Source organism: Salminus brasiliensis, chromosome 13 (genome assembly GCF_030463535.1).
Source record: "Salminus brasiliensis chromosome 13, fSalBra1.hap2, whole genome shotgun sequence".
Taxonomy (NCBI): Eukaryota; Metazoa; Chordata; class Actinopteri; order Characiformes; family Bryconidae; genus Salminus; species Salminus brasiliensis.
Genome location: NC_132890.1, coordinates 33,046,228 through 33,066,355, shown reverse-complemented (window position 1 = coordinate 33,066,355; position 20,128 = coordinate 33,046,228). Strand labels below are relative to the sequence as shown.

General features: G+C 45.0%; 1 protein-coding gene across 1 annotated transcript; it reads right to left on the bottom strand.

Annotated features, from left to right (window-relative positions):
* Positions 1-5,723: 5,723 nt before the first annotated feature.
* vmn2r1 (vomeronasal 2, receptor 1) lies at positions 5,724-13,714 on the bottom strand. Its single transcript, XM_072695583.1, has 6 exons — positions 13,473-13,714; positions 12,311-12,602; positions 10,193-11,074; positions 8,035-8,262; positions 7,778-7,901; positions 5,724-6,805 (listed from the first exon to the last, which is right to left on the bottom strand). Exons 1-6 carry the CDS (start codon positions 13,712-13,714, stop codon positions 5,724-5,726), a joined length of 2,850 nt encoding a protein of 949 aa, XP_072551684.1.
* Between the last annotated feature and the right edge of the window lie 6,414 nt (positions 13,715-20,128).

Sequence of the window (20,128 nt, the reverse complement as noted above, 5' to 3'; positions counted from 1 at the left end):
ACACACAGACACACACACAAAAATAAAAAGTCTGTTTACTTCCCCCTCACAGTACAGCAGAGGTTGCTAGGACTGTATGTTTACTAAAGCTCCCGCCACACGTCTTAGTTCTGCTCAGACTCCCGGTTTTCCAGCACTCTTCAGTCTCGGTCGTTATTGTCCAGCTATAATATTATACAGCCCCAGTGGGTAGATGGCACTTTCTCCCCACATCACTCCAGTCTGCGTCTGCTGGACGAGCCGGGTACACAGCACTTTCACCACTTTTGCACTACCCATCTTAGTTAAGATGTCGTGGCTGGGAGGGGGTGGGGGGGTCAAGTAGGCCTGAGTTGTACATTGAACTTAAAGGTGATGATTTGGTCATATAGGCTATTAATTACAGCTATTAATTAGGGTTTGCTAAAAGAGTAAATGTGTATGCACATTAATTAATGTACATTAATATACTGTAGCTACATGGTTGGAGAGGTATTTCCACCCTCACACACTCGCACTCTGCCATGGTCCCACAACATAGGCCTACACTGTTAGAAGTACAAGATCCTGAAGGAGGTTGTGGAGAAACCTCTTAAGATGCTTTGAGGAACCTTTTTCTTCTAAAAACCTTTTCTTGAAGGTTCCTTAAAGCACATTAAGAGGTTCCTCCATAGTTCCTCAAGAAACTTATACTTTTAACAGTAACCTTGAACCCCCCCACACACACACCCCTTCAGCCATGGCATCCAAACTACAGTGGACACCTGTGTGTCCCCAGTGTCTTCTATAATAATACGGTCACCCCAGCATTTGGATCAAATGTTTTTGAGATGATGATCAGCACATATTCAATCAAGTGTGTCCATACTTTTGACTGCTACTGTATACTGTATGTGTTCATGTAACGTTTTTCTCTCATAAACATGCTCAAGAAGTTATGGTCACAGTGCTCGGCCTGGTGGGATGGAACATTGTGGCCTGTGCCCTTTTATATGCGCAGCAGGAGACCGCGTCCACAAGGCAATTTTAGTAGCCATCAAAATATATGCATGGCTGGTTTGCTGTGGGCGTAGTTGTGGGTGGAGACTGCCATTGTTTCCCATGTGACTGGGAGCCAAACTCAACAGTGTTCACAAGCAGAAACTGCTAGTGGTCATCATAAGCTGCCCATATACACTGATCAGGCCACCTGCCGAATAGTGCCACCACAACCGATCTGACCAATCGAGGCATGGACTCCACAAGACTTCTGAAGGCGTCCTGTGGGATTTGACACCAAGACTGCTAAAACGTTAGCAGCAGGTATTTCCTGTAAGTTCTGTAAGATTTGGGGCCTCCAAGATCACATCAGTGAACCTTGGGCTCCCATTACCCTGTGGCTGGTTCACCAGTTGTCCTTCCTTGGGGCACTTTTGGTAGCTACTGGCTGCTGCATACCTTTTCTGGTAAATCCCTCAAGCCCTGCCTGATGTTTTGGAGATGTTCTGATCCAGTTGTCTAGCCGTCACAGTTTGGTTCTCATCAAAGTGTCTCAGATTCTAATGCTTTTAACACATCACCTTCAAGAGCTGCCTAAAATATCCATCTCTTGACAGATGAAACTGTAGATGAAGACAATCGACAGGTCCACCTTTCAGTGGTTCTAATGTTATGGCTGATTGGTGAAGATACTCATAGATAGTTTGGGTGAATCTAATATGTACTGTTTGATTTTCAATGTTTTTTCATCATTATTATGGTATGTGTCTAATATGTGTCATTTGATGAGCCTCAGGCCACGGCCAATAAATACTGATCAGCAAGCCTTGTCGTTTTGGGGGCGCTCTGATCCAATGGTCGGGACATAATGATCTGACCCTTGTTAGAATCACTGAGGTCTTCCAGCTTTCCATTTCCGTTTGTGCATCAGATTCAGAACCCTGATGCTGGCCTACAAAGCCAAGACTGACCAGCCCCGTACTTAATGGCAATGGTCAGAAGCTGATCAGAATCTGATGACTTTTTTTTTGTCCTGCACCGAAGTGGTGGAACAAACTTCCCCTGGGTGTCCGAACAGCAAAGTCCAACACTCGCTGTCCTCAAACCCAGACTGAAGACCCTCCTCTTCCGACAGTACTTAGACAAAGTGTTTAAACTAGCTGAGGTTATTCTCAGGATAAGAGCGTCTACTAAATGCTGTAACTGTTATGTAAATATTGAGTTATGACTTGGACATATTTTTGACAATTGCATCCAGGATTTGCTGGAACCCATTCTTTCCTCAATTCTTCCAATGCTGCCAATCCCACTGGCTGCAGTGCAACCCCAAAGAATGATAAGTAAAGGGTTTCAGTCTTGGCTCATGCACTTTGTGACAAGAACACTGTAAATAACCAATAAGTGAGCTCTCTCCAGCACCAAACAGGAAGCACCTGGCCCTCCCGGGGTCGTGTCCACATTCTGAGGCCTTTTTTGTGGGCATTTTTTTTAACATACTACTGCATACGAAAGGAAAGCTGTGGCCAAAGGCTACATCTGCTTCGTTTCTCGTCTTGTAGATTTTCCATCAGGAGCATGATGGGAAATACTCTCAGAAGTTGCAGTCTTGCAAATAGTGACCCTGCAAGATGATCAGGCTTTGCAAAATCATCATGTGAGTGATGACAAATTGTCTTTACATGTGAGAGAATGTCAGTCTTTTAGTGTACGGTTAGCATTGGGGTATCTAAACTTTTGCAAACTGATGAATTAGATTTTTTGTATGTGACAAAAGAGTAACTGTGAATTAGGATTTGCCAAATATATATATCTATCTATCTATCTAATATATATATATATATATGCTTCATTAACCACAGATACTGTGTTTACTACTTCCTACTTTTCGCTAGTGCTGACCACGCCCCTTGGATTCTGGGTTGGCTTTCCTGTGGTCTGTCGGTGAATCCGGGCCCCACTGTTGGACGAAAGGGAGGAGATTCCAGCAGGTGTTCAGAATACTGTTGCTCCGGAGTGTAGTCTGGTAAATATTCGTCCAAAATCAACCAATCAAAATGCTTTTTTGTTGCTGGGAAAAATCATTAATTCGTCACTCAGTGCAGCTCCTTAAGTAAAATCTGCAGTTCTATACCCATACACATCAATGCATTTAATGAAGGAAGGGGACCTTAATATTCTCATGATTTTATTCTCTATAGTGAAAGAAAGTAGCAACATAGGATGTGAATTAAAATAAGCACAGGCTACAAAATACACTGTCATATCACAACTTCCTGACTGGAATGAACTTAAACTATTATATCAGCTACACTAATCATATAGGAGCAGTGTGTAGTTTTATCATTCATCTGTTTCTCTGCATACGTTGTTATCAGCCTCCTTTCACCCCGTTCTTCAATGGTCAGGACCCCACAGGACTGACCACCACAGAGCAGGTGTGTTAGTGTGTGTTAGTAGTGTGTGTTGAGCTGGTGGTACGAGTGGATCGGACACAGCAGTGCTGCTGGAGTTTTTAAACACCTCAGTGTCTCTGCTGCACTGAGAATATTCCACCAACCAGAAATACCCAGCCAACAGCGTCCTGTGGGCACTGATGAAGGACCAGAGGATGACCAACACAAACTGTGCAGCAACAGATCAGAGAGCTTCTGTCTCTGACTTTTCATCTACAAGGTGGACCAGCTAGGTAAGGGTGTCTAATAGAGTGGACAGTGAGTGGTCAGACACAGTGTTTAAACACTCCAGCAGCAGCACTGCTGTGTCTGATTCACACACACTACTAACACTCCACCACCACCATGTCAGTCAGGGTCACTGCAGTGCTAAGAATGACCCACCAGCCAAATACTACAGTCTGCTCTGTGGTGGTCAGTCCTGTGGGGTCCTGACCTTTGAAGAACAGGATGAAAGGAGGCTAACTAACAAAGTCTGCAGAGAAACTGATGGATACAGTCTGGAGTTATAGAACTACACAGTGCTCCTGTATAATGATATAATGAGCTGATTTCATTCTGATATTCTGATTTGACTGTATGACGTATTGCTGCTCTAGCTTTTCTATACACTTACAAGTGCAAAAAATGCAAAATAAGTATCATAATTACATTTGAATGAGATTAACATGCTGTTTACATTTGTATCATAAAAATATAATCCAATAAATACAATAGAAAAACTAAAGCTTCAAAGTATCACTTTTGCAGATCAAATGAGAAGGTGGGAAATCTTCTAATAGGGAAAACCTATTATCAGTAGATAACAGTATTAATAGCTTTCCTGTACAAGAACATTGGGCTTTGGTGGATTGCTGGTTATGATCTCAGCTGTGTCCGAAACTGGGCCCTATCCACTATACAGTCCACTACTTTGGGGTTCCGTCATTTTGCAGTGGTGTCCGAAAATGTAGTGGCAAATTTTCAGTGCACTGAAGCAATGCCACAATATATTGTGATATATGATGTTCTTTGTTAAAAGTATAAGATCCTTGAGGTCCTTTACTGTCGAGGAACCTCTTAAGGTGCTTCGGAGAACCTTAAAGTAAAGGTTTTTAGAAGAAAAACCATAAGAGGTTCTTCCACAGTTTCATCTTATACATTTAACGATGCACAATCGATCCATCATGTTGATAAAAGAGTCTGATATTCAGACTGTTCATGTGACCAGTGTTGCCAGATTGGGTGGTTTCCCATCAAATTGGGTAGATTTTCCAGGCTCTATCACCGTGCAACAAGCAAACACAAGTCTCACTAATTAAGTAGCAAGACTTAATTAGTGATGCGTTAGGTGATGCGTTGCTGGAGAGGTTCGGCTTCTCCATCTACCTGGCAGAGAGAGCACAGTTCTGCAGTATAGCTGTACACAGTTCTGCTGCTGGAAAAGGAAGTGAGCAGTGATGCTGCGCTGCTTATAAAGGTGAGCAGGTCTTTATATGTATGTGTAGTTATACTTCTTTCATTACTGCGAGGTTGTTCTTATTTATAAACTTGTCTGATTGCATACGATCATGTGTCCCATCATAAAAATACATCATTTCTAAAATGAATATACACATGCAAAAAATAATGTAAATGTCCTCCTTCATTTATTATTGATTTTGAGATTTTTAAGATATCAAGGGTTTATTATTCGGCCATGCTGAACTTCAGCAGTAATTGATGTTATTTTTGGGTGGATTTTCATGCATTTTGCTTGGAAACCACTGTAGCAATCTGGCAACCCGTTATGTGATGCACTTTGCCGTCTCTCAGCAATGAGCTCATACACATAACGACAAATTTTCGAATTCAGTGTTTTGCATGTAGGGGACAGTGAATAGTGCACAGTTTCGGACAGGGTTTGTCAGTTTACAGCTGTTGCCACCATCCCTACTCCTGAAGATCTACCTCCTTGAAGAGCTAACTTTTAACCCTGACTGAAACATCTGATCCAGATCACCAGTTCCACCTGATTCCTTGGATCAGGCGTGTCAGATTTGGGCTGTGTAGAGTCCGATGGTGTAGAGAGTTAGCTCTTCAGAAGTAGGGTTGGTCACTGGGACTGATTCTAACATCTAAGATGGGCGTCACTTAATTATTTCATCATCCCTGAGAAGCAACCTGGTGATTTCAAACACACTTTCCTGCTTTTCATGTTTTTTTGCATTCTAGTCGATGTGATTAATTCTTTACCATGGCGGCTAAATGAGGTCCCGGATATTAGAGGCAGAAATACAGATTCTTGGAACTTCTGAGTGATAATATGATGATAGCGGGAGGCTGGAGTCTCCTTCAGTCGTCCACCGATACTGTGGAGATGGTGGTGCCATTACCGTTGGCTACAGAGGAGAGCGAAGCCGACGTCCCGGTGGCCTTGGAGTCGCGGGATTTGGCCCTGGGTATCATCATCTCCTCCTTGTTCCTTTCGGGCTTGACCAGCAGCACGTAGCACTTAGGGAGGAAGATGCACATCAGGAGGCCGAAGCTGGATGCCAGGATGGCGAAGATCTGCACGGCCACCATGAACTTGCCTCGTGTGCTCAGGTAAGCAGGCACAAAGGAGATCCAGACGATGAAGAATACCAGCATGCCGAAGGTCACGCACTTGCCTTCGCTGAAGTGGTCCTCCAGCTTGCGTGCCACAAAGGCGAACACAAAGGCCACGAGTGCCAGCAGGACGTCATAGCCGAATATGCTGCAGATGAAGATGATGTTGCCCGGGTCGCACTCCAGAATGATCTTGATGTTCTGGGCTGCTGTGTTTTTCACGGGATGTGGCGGGAGCAGGATCAACCAGGCGGCGCAACCCACAGCTTGGATTAGTGTGCAAATCATCATCATCAACCTCTGCTGGCTGGGCTTTATAGGGTCAATGTCGTTTTTCGGTGGGGCTGCAGGTGCGATGGCAGTCGTGTCCGGGCTCTGCTCAGATGCGGCTGCTGCTGCTTTGGCTGCCTTGGCTGCAGCTTTGACGGCCTTTACAGCCCTTGCTCTGAGCATCAGCAGGGCGGATTTGCCCATGAGAGAGGAGAGGGTGATGGCGAAGCCGACAGCTAGAGCCACCTGGCTGGTCATGCAGGACCAGGGCCTTGGCTCTCCCAGGAACACAATGGAGCACAGAAAGGTGACCACCAGCCCCAGCAGCAGGGTGAAGCTGAGGAGTGGGTCGTTGACCTGCACCAGAGGCGTGTTCAGGTACATCAGAAAGACAATGCCTACCATTACGGTCAGAAGCGCCCCAAAAACGGCAATGGCGATCAGGGTGATGCCCAGAGGCTCCCCGAAGTCCAGGAACTCAATGGTTTTTGGGACGCAGGCATCACGGTTGGCGTTGGACCAGTAGTCCTCCTCACACTGAATGCAACCTCTGGCGTCTGTTAAAAGGAGCAAAGCAGCTTGAAATAGGCAATCAAATTTCACCACTTTACTGAAATTAATGCTCTAGGGCTGGCCTGGATAATTTCTGTGTTAGATTGGTATTAGTTTCTTTATTTAGTATTAGGGTGCCTTGTCTGTTTTTACACAACATGATTTGTAGCCTAAACTACAAGTCATTTCATCAGCAAAGGCTTTTAGAGAGAACATTTATATATATATATTGTTAATATAATGGAAATGTTCAAAATAAATTATTGCTTGTTTAATAAATTCATTCAAGGCATCCAGGTCATTTCTCAAAGAGCCTCATAGCGCAACAAACTGCACTTCAATCCATATTAGGGACGTTCTGATCAGGTCAGTTAGCCTCCCGATCGGGTTAGAGTTTCTTCATTCTGATTGTGCCACCCGAAAATAGTGTAGATCAGATGAGCTGCTGATTAATCAGTTCAGTATAATCCCTTTATTTTCGGTATCAGTTTCTATAATCAGACTTTCTGGACTACCAGCCACTACCAGCCAGTAAGCTACTACACCATGTGGGAGACCGGGGTTCGATTCCTGGTCTGGGTGGCTATGCTGCGCTTCACCAGTAAGAGTCCTTGGGCAAGACTCCTAACACTACATTGGCCCACCTCTGTAATACGAGTAACCCTGTAAGTCGCTCTGGAAAAGAGCGTCAGCTAAATTCTGTAAATGTAAAATGGACTGATTGATTTAGTTAAGTCAAGACTTTTCTTAAAAGGACTGTTTTATAGTGTTTAATATCTGATAATCCAGTCTGACTCTCCTCCCTGAGCTAAAATAGTTTGCCTGGGCCAATGGACTATTAAAAAAACTGAGGGGTGTTTAAAAACCTTTGACCTGAGTAGTTTTTACCTGTATGTTCACACTCACACTCAAACACACACACACACACACACACACACACACTTGGAAACACCCAGCAGTAAACAGCTGCATCTGACCTGTAGTGTTGGAAATCTCTCCATCTGCACAGGGGATGCAGTCGAAGCAGCAGACAGGCTCTCCCTGCCTGATGCCCATTCTGGTCCCGGGCTGGCATCTCTCACTGCACACAGAGCGTGGAGTCTGCAAGCCAACAGCAGAGAGCGATACAGAGCAACTCATCAGCAGCAGCAGCAGCAGAATTTTTGACATGTATTATCTGACTGTATCCCAGACCTACTCTTGCTTCGGAGATGGACACAGTGAGCTCACTGACCTGCAATACATCGTTATTCCAAATGATGGAGGAGTTGTCAATGGTCAGCCTTTCTCCAGCGGGTGCAGTGCTGTTGTAGTATCCGACTTGGGTGTATGTCACACTCCCATCTGAATGCCTCTGCCAGTTAAGGATCTCGTAAAGTCCCACCACTTCACCTTCGTTGAAGAATATCTCCTCTCCAGTGTGAGGCACGTTGAAGCGCAGGTTCTTCAAGTAGTACATCAGCTTGTGGGAGGGAGAAGACCAGAAGAGTGTTAGACCAGGACACCAAAGAGAGTTCAGCCAGAGACTTTATAAATGAGGAGATCAGCCACTGGTTGGAATATGAAATGAAATATGAATAACCCCATGAACAGCCTATGGACCACAGGCAGGGCCAAATGTGTACAAACTTCTATTAGCAAAGAATAAGCCTCACAGTGTTAAGGGGTTAAGTCCCACCCTGGTTACGGCAGAAAGGTGAGGAAGGTCAACGTGCAGCGCAGTATTCAGAAGAAGCTGAAAAATCACATATTTTGAAAACTATTGAGCAGAACGCTACAAAGTATTCATGAGATTTTTGATTAGATTTTATCCCTGACTTAAAATCTCTTTCAGTAATCGATAACAAATCTGGAAGCGGTAATTAGACCTCCATTTTTAAGTAGTTTGATCTCTCCTCATTTATAGATATCGTCTTTTGGTCTTGTGTTACTGGAAATAACTGCACTGCGGCATTGCAAAGATGGCCACCAAGTGAACAGACTTTCCTGTATGGGCTTTTCCACTGCGTCCGTGGAGCGATACAGTTTTAGCGTGAAAAAGCCGAGCTGTCATCACAAATACCAGGACGGTTAGAGCGCTTCTCAACTAATCAGACTGGGAGGTCGGAACTAACTGTTGTATAATGTGCAATAATAATATTCAATAGCAATAGTGTCCAACTAACCGGTCCTTAATTTGCTTTCTATACTTTCTCCTGCAGGGTTTTATTGCAGCTCTAATCATGAAGCCCCCAAAGGGTTTATTTACCCAATCAGGTGTGTTTAATCAGGGCTGTGTAAGGAATTACTGCTCAATAAAAGAGACTGTTACCAGCTCAAAGAATGAAGGCATTTTCTAGACTACTCTAGAACAGCGGGCTTCAGCCCGTGGAGCTGCTGTGGTACTGCTAGTGGCTCTAAAGTACAACACAAGCAGACACACTTTAGAAATAAGCTTCCTTGCGAGTTTGGTGAGAAGGTGGTGGTTAGGTGGAGGCACCTGCTGATGGCATTGCACAAATATGACCAGGCTTTAAATACCTGCAGGGGGATTCATAGACTGAGAAGAGGCGTTACAGTGCAGGAGTGTCTCGTTGGATGCGTGGAAAATGGGCCACAAAGCAGATGTTAATGACTTGGCAACAAGAAGTGATTGAATTTAGGCGTGGCCAAAGGCCACAGTGTGAAGGAAATAGCTAAATCTGCAGGAGTATGGAAGCTTACGGTCATACAGGTCTACCAGCAGTGGCAGAAATCCCAGCCTAAAGGACATTCTCGTAGGGCCTCTTGCATGCCACTCTGCTCCAGATGTTGATGGTCTTTTAGAAGTTGGTGGTTGTGAAGGACCTGCGCTGACATCTAGAAGCAGTTCTTGTCCTTCAGCCACAATTCTGACGAACATTTCTTGTAGACTGGGATTTCTGCCACTGCTGGTAGATCCTTATGACCGTAAGCTTCCACACACCTGCAGATTCAGCTACTTCCTTCACACTATGGTCGTTGGTCCTTCCACACATCCAACAAGACGCTCACTGCACTGTACTGTACTCTTCTTAAAGCATGTGTACCGTCACAGCGCCATCTGCAGGAGCCTGAAGTTACTTCCACCTTAAACATGCAAGGGGAACAATGTTTATTTTGGTGGATGTTACATGATTATGCAGTCAGGTCAAAATCGATAAGCTACATTAATTATTGTGTTAAATTTGTTTACATTTTAAACAACTGAGGCGGTTAAATGTTGAAAACTTGCAGTCGCTCTAAAGTAAAGTGCTGGTTAAACTATATACCAGTTAAGATGTTGTGAGGTGCAGTTTTTCGGCAAATTAACTCAAACAGAAGCTTTGTTTGAAGCTATATAAATACTGCTTGTATCCATACTCTACTTTGTGCTCGTTTGTGCATGTACTCACTTGCCAAGGCTCAAAATTAGAGATGTTAGCACAAGAACCATCTTGAAAAGGTCCTTTCCCAGGCTTGCAGTGCTCCAGGTTATGCAGAGCATAGGCCACCGCATACACTGACTTATACACGCTATAGGTCAGTCTCAGCTGGGAAACGTCAGAGTACGTGCTGTTCAGCTTCGCCAGACTCTCCTTGCCAGTGCATAAGCCTTCCGGTGTTGCCCTGGCTGATGCTAGCGAGGCCGTGGCGTTCCCCACCTCCCTTGACGCCCTCACCGCCCGGGTGTTCCTCAGCGCCCGGCTGTAACTGAGCGTGCAGTTGAAGGCTGTCTCCCAGAACTCCTCGGTCAGCTGGTCCTGGTAAGGGTCAATGCTGAGCAGGTGCTGCTGCAGGCCTGGGATTTCGGCTCGCTGGATGGCGAAGCCCAGAGTACCTCCCAGGACGGAGAGGACGTCGGGCTGGCGGGCAATGAGGGCCGAGGTGACCCAGGATTCGCTGGCGATCCAGGTACGGTTGGTTACGTTGTTGCGCAGCAACTCCTGTACTAGGGGACTCAAGTCTACGTCGGAGGAGAAGACCACCACGATCTTGGCCGTGGACTCCGTGATGCTGCGCACGATGCGCTGGATGCTCTCAGGCGAGGTGAACTTGGGCAATGTCTCTGAGAAGGAGATGCACACGCCTGCTTCTTCCACCACCTCCTTGAAGCGCTTGATACCGTACTTGCCGTAGTCGTCGTCGGCCGCGATGGTGCCCACCCACGTCCACCCGAAGCGCAGCACCAGCTGAGCCATGGCCACTGACTGGTGCTCATCGCTGGGAATGGTACGCAGGAAGGTGGGGTACTGGAACCGGCTCTCCAGCACTGAGCATGAAGATGAGTAGCTCACCTGAGAGAGAAGAGATAGAGGACTGTTGACTGCCTGGACTTATGCGTAATATAAAACTGGCACAGGTTTTACTTGAATCAACCACTAGACAACATGCTAGCAACCACCTGTGACACCATAGCAACACCCTAGCAACCCCATAACAACCACCTAGCAAGCCCCAAGTAACCACCTAGGATACCATAGCAACTGTCACAGCATTTGTCAACACTATACACTATAGCATCCATGTAGCATCCACTTATCAACACCATAGCAACCACCAGAGATACAGTAGCATCTGTTAAGCAATACAATAGTACCCATCTAGTAAGTATATATACCAACACCATAGAAACTACTTGAGATATTGTAGCAACCATCCAGCAACACCCTAGCAACCACTTAGCAACCCCAAAGTAACCACCTGGAATACCATAGCAACTGTCATTGCATTCGTCAACACTATAGCACTCTAGCATCCATCTAGCATCCACTTACCAATACCATAGCAACCACCAGGGATACCATAGCAGCTGTCAAGCAACACTATAGCACCCATCTAACATATACTTATCACTCCCCAGCAACTACCTGAGATATCATAGCAACCATCTAGTAACTCAATAGCAACCACCTAGCAACCACCTAGCAACCATCTAGCAACCATCTAGCAACCACCTAGCAACCACCTAGCAACCACCTAGCAACCATCTAGCAACCATCTAGCAACACCAAAGGAACTACATGGGATACCACAGCAACTGTCAAACAACACAATAGCAACCCCACAGCAACACTACTAAACTCACTTATCAACACCACAGCCACCACCTGGGATATAAAATAGCAATGGTCAAAGAACACAATGGCAACCACATAGCAACAGTACTGCACCCATTTAGCAACACTATAGCAACCACCTGGGATATCATAGCAACTGTTAAACACCACTATAGGACCCATCTAGCATCCACTTATCAGCACCAAAGTGACTACTTGGGATACCAAAGCAACCATCTAGCAACAAAGTAGCAACCACCTAGCAACTCCATAGTAACCACCTAGCAACTACCTAACCACCTAAAGCTACCTAAACTTGGAATGAGGGGGTAATTTTTGCAATTATATATATTTTTGTATATATAATTGTTTTATTATATAAATCTATATATTAAAAAAAAAAAATATATATATATATATAAACTGAAAACTGTGTCAGCTCAGACTCCAAGAGACGTGACATTTAGGCCCTGCCTGTGGGAAATAGTAGAGGCCCAGGATCCGGGCTGTAGCGATGGACAGGTCACACCCTCCGGCCCCCACCAGTGCAGCCAGCGGAGCCCCGTTTCCACAGCGGTAGTTGGGCACGGCCTCATCCTGCCCTGTCAGGTAGGTCAGGGTGCCCTCCACTGCTTTCGAGATGGTGAAGCAGGAGTCATAGATCACGTAGCCAAGATCAGTGTCGGGCAGCAGGTCGTTCCTTCTGTTTATCTCACCGATGGCAAAGAGCATCGTCTGCGTCCAGCGGAAGGTGCGGAAGTTGAACCTGCGTGGAGGAAGGCGAGGATTTCAAAGCTGGCAGATTTGATGGTGTTGATCAGGGCCTGACTGAGATATTACACAACACTGATAATATTGCCTGACATTGGGGGGGTGGGGGGGGGGTGTAGATTTACAAATATTGACACAAATTCTACCGATGCAATGCAAGTCTTGCTGTATTTAGTTTGTAATATTAAATATATATTTTTTAGATCTAATATTCTAATAAAAAATCTAATAGTTTGCAGATGGTGCAATACCACAGTGTGCCACCAGATGTCACTGCAACACAATAACAGCAGCACGCAGCAGCGCAGTGATTCCAACACAGTGGTCCCCAAGCCTCCTCATGTGGGAGATGTGGGAGATGCCTGGGTGCATACATGGGCATAAGACAGAGCCCATATCTAACATGCTGAGATTTATTATATCATATTCATATCTGGCAGATTATGTTTGTAACTGGACCTTCAGAACCAGTTAACACAATTGGTGACCAGAAATCTGTGGCACATAGGGATTTCCCCTTGGGACCAATTCAAGTCATTTCTGAGGCACAGCATTTTTAAATAATCATTATTACAGCAAATTAGCTCGGCCTTAGATCAGATAGCACCTCAACCAGTCTTATAAAGCCTAAGGAACCTCGTACATCATACTTTCTCTGCTTCTCTGCCAATTTGAACTTTTCACTTTTTCAAACTTTGACATACAAACAGCCAAAAACAACATTAATTAGTAACATTACTGCATTTATGAAAGATCATTTTTCAGTTTTCCTCATCTCAGTTCACAGTAGCCCTATTGAGCAAGGCTCAATAGCAGTATAACCCAGCAAGCTGTATTGACTCTATTTATTATCCAGGTATCTTACCACTCACAGCCCGACGACACAGGCACTGAAGAAGTGTTGCCATCAGTGGAAGCCAGCCGGTTGTGCACGGCGAACATCCCCCCCACGATCACTTTCTTCTTCTCCACGTTCTTGTAGCCATTCAGGTTAAACTTGGCCTTCAGTTTGCAGCTGGCCTCTCCGGCAGAGGACGCGTAGCACAGCCACAGCACACACAGTCCCAGAAGCAGCCCGATTTTAGCAGGAAATCCAGCAAATGCCATTTTAGAGGGAGAAGGTGAGGCAAAGCCTGCAGCTCTGACTGTACAGGTGTCTGGAAATGTACCGGTGTGCAGCTGTTACTAACGCTTCACTCCCCAGGCCGACTCTGGGGAGTTCAGTGGGTTGAATAAGACAAAACAGACATGTCCTCTCTCATGTGAAGACTAGAGACAGATAAGCAGTGAGTTTATACTAGCCCAAAATGATCCTTTTAACCCCTTTATTCCCATGGTTACCAGTACTGATGATCAAACTGATGGTTAGATTTAAGGTCTAGACCTCTGGAGCCAGATATTGTGGGACACTGAGCAAACCTGGGCTGCTATAATAACTATTAGACACTGATGCACACTATATGTCCAAGTATTTGTGGACAGTTCTTCTAGTGAATGCTGGATTTGCTGATACAGATGTGCAAATGCACACACACAGCTTGTCTAGTCCCTGTAGAGAAGTAATGGCAATAGAATCGGACTCTCTGCAGCAGGTAAACATGACCCTATTGGCCATGCCGAGCCTAATGTCAGGCGTGGGCTAGAGGGGTATAAAGCCACCCAGCATTGAGCTGTGCAGCAGTGACTTGGCGAGTAGGGGATGATGAGGTGGGGTGGTGATCATCATCCAGCATCCATCCTGCCCTCACTAACGCTCTGGTCACTGAATGCAATCAGATCCTCACAGCAATTCTGCTCTAAAATCTAACAGAAAGCCTTCTTCCCCGGACAGTAGAGACAGTTACTCCAACAAAAGCAGAATCAGCTCTTTTCAATACCATTAATTCAAGAAAGAACAGTCACTGAGCAGGTGTCCCTATACTTTTGTCCGTATGTGAATTTGATATAGGACAGGTGTTATAGAGGAACACTGATGATGCTTTTTAAATGTTTGCATAATTAAAAGGTTTAGATATAAAGAAAGTCGTGTAGAGCAGTATACGCAGGCCGTTTTTCCACTTTACCAGGTTTACCACTATATTACGATGATCAGCGTGTAGGTTCTCTGATGTGTTTGGATAGGCGGTAAAATGGCTATATCCATTGCATTGTACTCCATTGCGCTCGTGGCAACTGGTCCCAATTCCCTATAATGAACCCTTAAGCACCAAATGGAGGAAATACCCTTTAAGGAATAGAGGACAGTGTTTTAATAAAGCTATTGTCAACATTTGGCACCGTGCCTAATGCCAGGTGTGTGCTAGAGGGGTATAAAGCCCCCAGCACTGAGCTGTGGAGCAGTGGAAGAGCTGTGTTCTCTGGAATGATGGATGGTGGAGCTCCATCCAGTACTTCTAGGATGAGTTGTGTAGGGATGATAAGGTGGGGTGGTGGTGATCACCATCCAAAATCCTGACCTTACTAATGCTCTTGTTGCTGAATGCAATCAAACGCTCACAGCAATGACTCTCCAAAAATCAGTAGAAAGCCTTCCTCCCTTTGCAGTAGACGGTAGTTACTCAAGCAAAAGCAGATTAAAATCTTTTTTAATACCCTTGATTTAAGAAACAGTAAATGAGCAGGTGTCCCAATACTTTTGTCCATAGAGTGTACCTCATCAGAAGGTTTTTTGGGTTTTTTTTTTTTTTAGAGTGGCACAGCTGCAGGATGTGAGAGGGCTCGTTTTCGACAGATATCGTGCAGATCAGGATTGTCCGTTTGGCTGGAGAGTCCCTTCTTTACCAGACAGCATGAGACTGCAGGAGACCTCCTGACTAGCCAAGAAGCAGGAGCCATGCAGGAGCAGTCGGCACGCTTGAGGGACATGATTCAGCCTCACAGAGACAAGATAACATGAACCGCTGAGGGCTTTGATTTAATTGAGATCAACAGGCACCGGCGTTCTTGTTCTTGTGTGCGCTCCAGGGCCTTTTCGTCAGTGCGCATGCATCACTCCTGCCACACAGCGCCATAAAAGGCCCTGCTACTGTATCCCAGCGTCCGGTGGGACGCTGCTGTTTTGAAGGGGGAACATGTCACTGCATGTCTTTCAATCAGCAGAGAGCAGCGCACCTGAATCCTTACATACACACACACACACACACACACACACACACACACACACACACACACACACACACACACACACACACACACACACACACATCAACGACAAACAGCCTTCCAGTTGCATTACAGTCTCTGTTAAAGCCTCCTGACAGGATGAGATGCCGTGTCTGGAATCAGAATCCAGTCAGCGGTCAGGTTTGAACATTTCTGGGGGGATAGTCAGTTCAGCCCATCAGGGAGGTTGAGTATGACCTGTAGCTTTACAGGTGTCGTTACCAGGCAACTATATTTACCCTGAAAAGTGGTTGATGGTCTCTGAGAATATGTAAAAGGTAAAAATGCTCAAATGCTAACGCTAAAAGGTGGCCAGGGGTGCTGTATTGGGGGAGGGGGTGGATGAAGTTAGGTCAGGGGTCATAAAATGTATGAATTGAGTTTTTGGCAGACTTGTTCAAGTTTGGGGCTCAGAGTAATATCTTTTATTGAGGCCAAAATCTCTGGCAGCACCCCTGATCCTGGCAGAAGTGCTGCAGTGAGGCGGCCAGGCTATCATTCAGAGAAGAGGAAAGTGCCTTTCATTTACATTAAAGGCCTTCAGCAGACGCTCTTCTCCAGAGGGACTCAGAATAGTGCTTCACTGTTTACTCAGAAAACACCCTTAGCTAGTTTGTGTAGACTAGAATCCAGAAGATACCTCTAAGCTTAGATACTACTCAATACAGAAGTCAGTATGGAGACTCTGCCTCTGCCTCCAAGTCCTCTCAGAAGAGGAGGGTCTTCAGTCTGGGTTTGAAGACAGTGAGAGTTGGACTCTGCTGTTCGGACACCCAGGGGAAGCTTGTTCCACCACTTCGGTGGAGGACAGAGAAAAGTCTGGACGCTCGTCTTCCGTGGATTTTGAGGGATGGTGGGTCGAGCCGAGCCGTACTTGAAGCTGGAAGGGCTCTTGGTGCAGATCAGCTTTTGACCATCGCCATCAAGTACGGAGGGGCTGGCTGGTCCAGTCTTGGCTTTGTAGGCCAGCATCAGGGGTCTGAATCTGATGGGGGCAGCAGCTACAGGAAGCCAGTGAAGAGAGAACGCAGCAGAGGAGGAGCTGAACGTGGCTAAAATTTAGGCTAAAAGTAAAACAACAAATCAGTAGAAAGTAGAACATGTAGGAGATTGTTAGAGACTGTACAAGCAAGAGGAAAAACAGCTGTACGGAGATTCATTAGCAGAACATGAGCTGATCTGGGTAACGTGCACCTCCAGGTAATGATGTTTGTCAAGGGCTGATTTAATACACACAGGAAAGATCCAGTCTGCCAAACGACCTGTTTTTAGAAAGGGGTCTGGGGCTGTGGGAAGTGGCAGCATGAGAGACCAGGGTATCCAAAGAGCAAAGTTTAACTCAGTTGATCTCTTTAGCCTATCTGTGCACCTTCAGGCCACGGCTGCTCTCAGTACTAACAGTCTAGCCTAATTCTACACAGCAAATTTGTCATTGTTAAAACTACAGTTAGTGTGAAACACTGGCAGATGTACTGTGTACCACTAGCCAACAGTAGTGGCTAAAATGGCCATCAAGTAGCAAAGTAAAAGCTTTACTAGAGATCAAAGTAGAGATCAGAGTCCAGAACATCAAAATCCGGCCCAGGATCTCTACCAAACACAGAATTACAGTAAAAACATCAGATATGAAATAAAAGGATTGTGATTTGAACATAGCAGGGACGGCACAACTCAACATCAAAACGTAACGTAACCTGTAATCACAAGCAAGTCTAGGAGATGATCTGACAATAATAGGAAGCTACCTGTATTTAGAAAGAGAGAGAGAGAGAGTAGGTGGGGTTATATCAGATACAGGTGGGGATGGCATATAAGAAGGTACCCTAGAGAGAGAACAGCCAACCTACAGTCGTCAGACGTGTTACAGACAGTGCAGTTGTTAAGGTGGCAGAAAACAAATGTTAAAGACCAAGAGCCAGACTATGAGATCTTCTAGACCGAGTCCCGAATGAAGAGGTTCTGCAAGGGAAGGGAAAGCCAGGCCTAAACTGAACAATCACCCGTCCTTTTTTAACACATTCTGAAAAAATGACTCTGGTATGTAGCTATATCTAATGTCTTCAAACTACGTGCATCTACTCCAGTCTCAGATTTTATTGGGTTGAATCCTATTGAAGCCCATTTCCGTTTCCGTTTGGCTCCAGTAGATTTGGTTTAGTACCTAGAGAGATGAGTACCATCCAGATTGCAATGTAGCTCTGCAAAATAAAGACGTTCATTTTTAGAACTTTGACTATTCTTAAAATAATGACTGATTTTATTGCCATTTTCACTCATTAAACATTTATTTTATATATTTAAACTCATTTAAATAATTATTCTGACTTAATATTTCAAAAATAATGACTTAGTTGACCTAACGCTGCCAGAGATTTTGGGTCCCATGTAAAGATAATACAGTGGGCCCCACGACTCCCAACAATTCTACCAAAATACTCAATCAATACATGTGACTGTCACTGACCCTTAGAATCATCCTAACCCTCCGCCTCTCCATTACGGCACACTTGTTTGTATCTCTGAGCAGTTGCTTATTTTCTCCCATTTTTGAGCTTTGATCTTAAAATAATGACAAAATCCCACCTAGCAGCTCTGAGTAATCACTTATTTCCCGCCCAGATTTTGCCTTGGTATCTCAAAATATGAGACTTAGTCCCTTAAAATATAGAATTACGTATCTTGACAGCCAGTGCCCTTTTACTAGTTTAACTGCACAGATGGGTTAAAGGTGAAAGCCAAATTCCATCTGTGTCACAAAAATGGCATATATGGTGTATACGGTTGTCATACACACATGAAAGAATCATTTATTCTATATGAACATACAGCATCTATCTAAACCCCAGTGGTCCCACAGTGCATTTCTATTTTCTTCCTATTAGTTGAAATTCCATGTTTCTGGACAAAAGTCTCATTTGAATGAAGGCACTTCAGTTGCGTCTGCTGAGGAAACATTTGCAGTGAAAACGTGATGTTGAGGAAAGTGCCCCTAAATGAACGTGCAGTTCAGGGGCTTAGAAAGGCTCAAAAAGAAGCCTAGTCTTTTTACTGGTTCCTCCACTGGGACCACAGCATGCTGTTGATCTCGGTTCCTGGCAGGCACACAGGGCACACAAGTGGGACTCCACACTACACACACGGTACACTAGAGGGACTCATCTTTTCTCAGACAGCCATTCCCCGCAGTAATGCAGTAATGCGGCAATGCGGCTCACCCCAATTTTTTTGTTTGTTTTTACAGAAAGAATTTATGAAAGTCATTTTTTCATAATGAAAAAATGCTTGAAATGTTTACAACACCACATCTAGATTTCTGCATAAATTTGACCTAAAACCTCAGCATTCTTCCGAGCTGATATGCAGGACTAATCTACAGATACCATAAACGTTTCATTGCAGTTACTGCTGCACATAGGGGTCACCACCAGATACTGAAAGCAAAGGTTCACATACTTTTGCCCCCCACAGATCCATAATTAGGTCCTTTTCCCCCTCAAGAAGTCTCATACTTTCTCTTATTTGTTAGACTGGGTTCTCCTAATCAACGTTTAGGACATCTGATGACAAATCTGCTGACATTAGGGTTCACACACATGAACCAAGCACCACATTCTAAAATCAATGGTATTAAAAAGGGAACTGGTTCCTCTTTTGCTCAAATAACAGCCTCTAGTCTTCTGACTCTTCTTCACACTAGCCGTTAAAACCATTGCTGCTAGAACTTGATTCTGCTTGGTGAGGTCGGTTACTGATATTAGAGCGACACTGATTTTGGCACTCCCAACTTGCCCCAAATTGTGCTGAATGGAGCTCCACCACTGCAGAGAAGGCAGTCTTGGTGCACCACAGCCCAAAGCTGGGGCCTTCATACCCCTCTAGCCCACTGGTTTATGAGCAGCTGCTCAATAGTGACCCAATCTATTGGCAATGCTTTTCTACACAGATACAGAAGCCATGTCTGCAGCTGAAAGCCTGGGTCATCAATAAATGAACTATGTGGGAGGCTGGAGTTTGATTCCCGGTCTGGGTGACTATGCTGCGTTACATCAATAAGAGTCCTTGGGCAAGACTCCTAACACCACATTGGCCCACGGCTGTACTGCGAGTAGCCTTGTAAGTCGCTCTGGTTTGATAAATGACACACGTAAATGTAAAAGAATGGCGTTCGGGCGTCCCTGTGTAAAAGCCCCCCCGAAGACGTTTGCTTAACTACTGTAGAAAATGTGGTCTACAGCAGTCTTACAACAGTGGTCTCACTGACCGTTTAACCCCAACCAAGCTCACCCCCTTGAGCCAACCAAGACCTTCAGAACGCAGTACTTAGCAGATTCGCCACTCATCGTCACTCTGACTATGAAG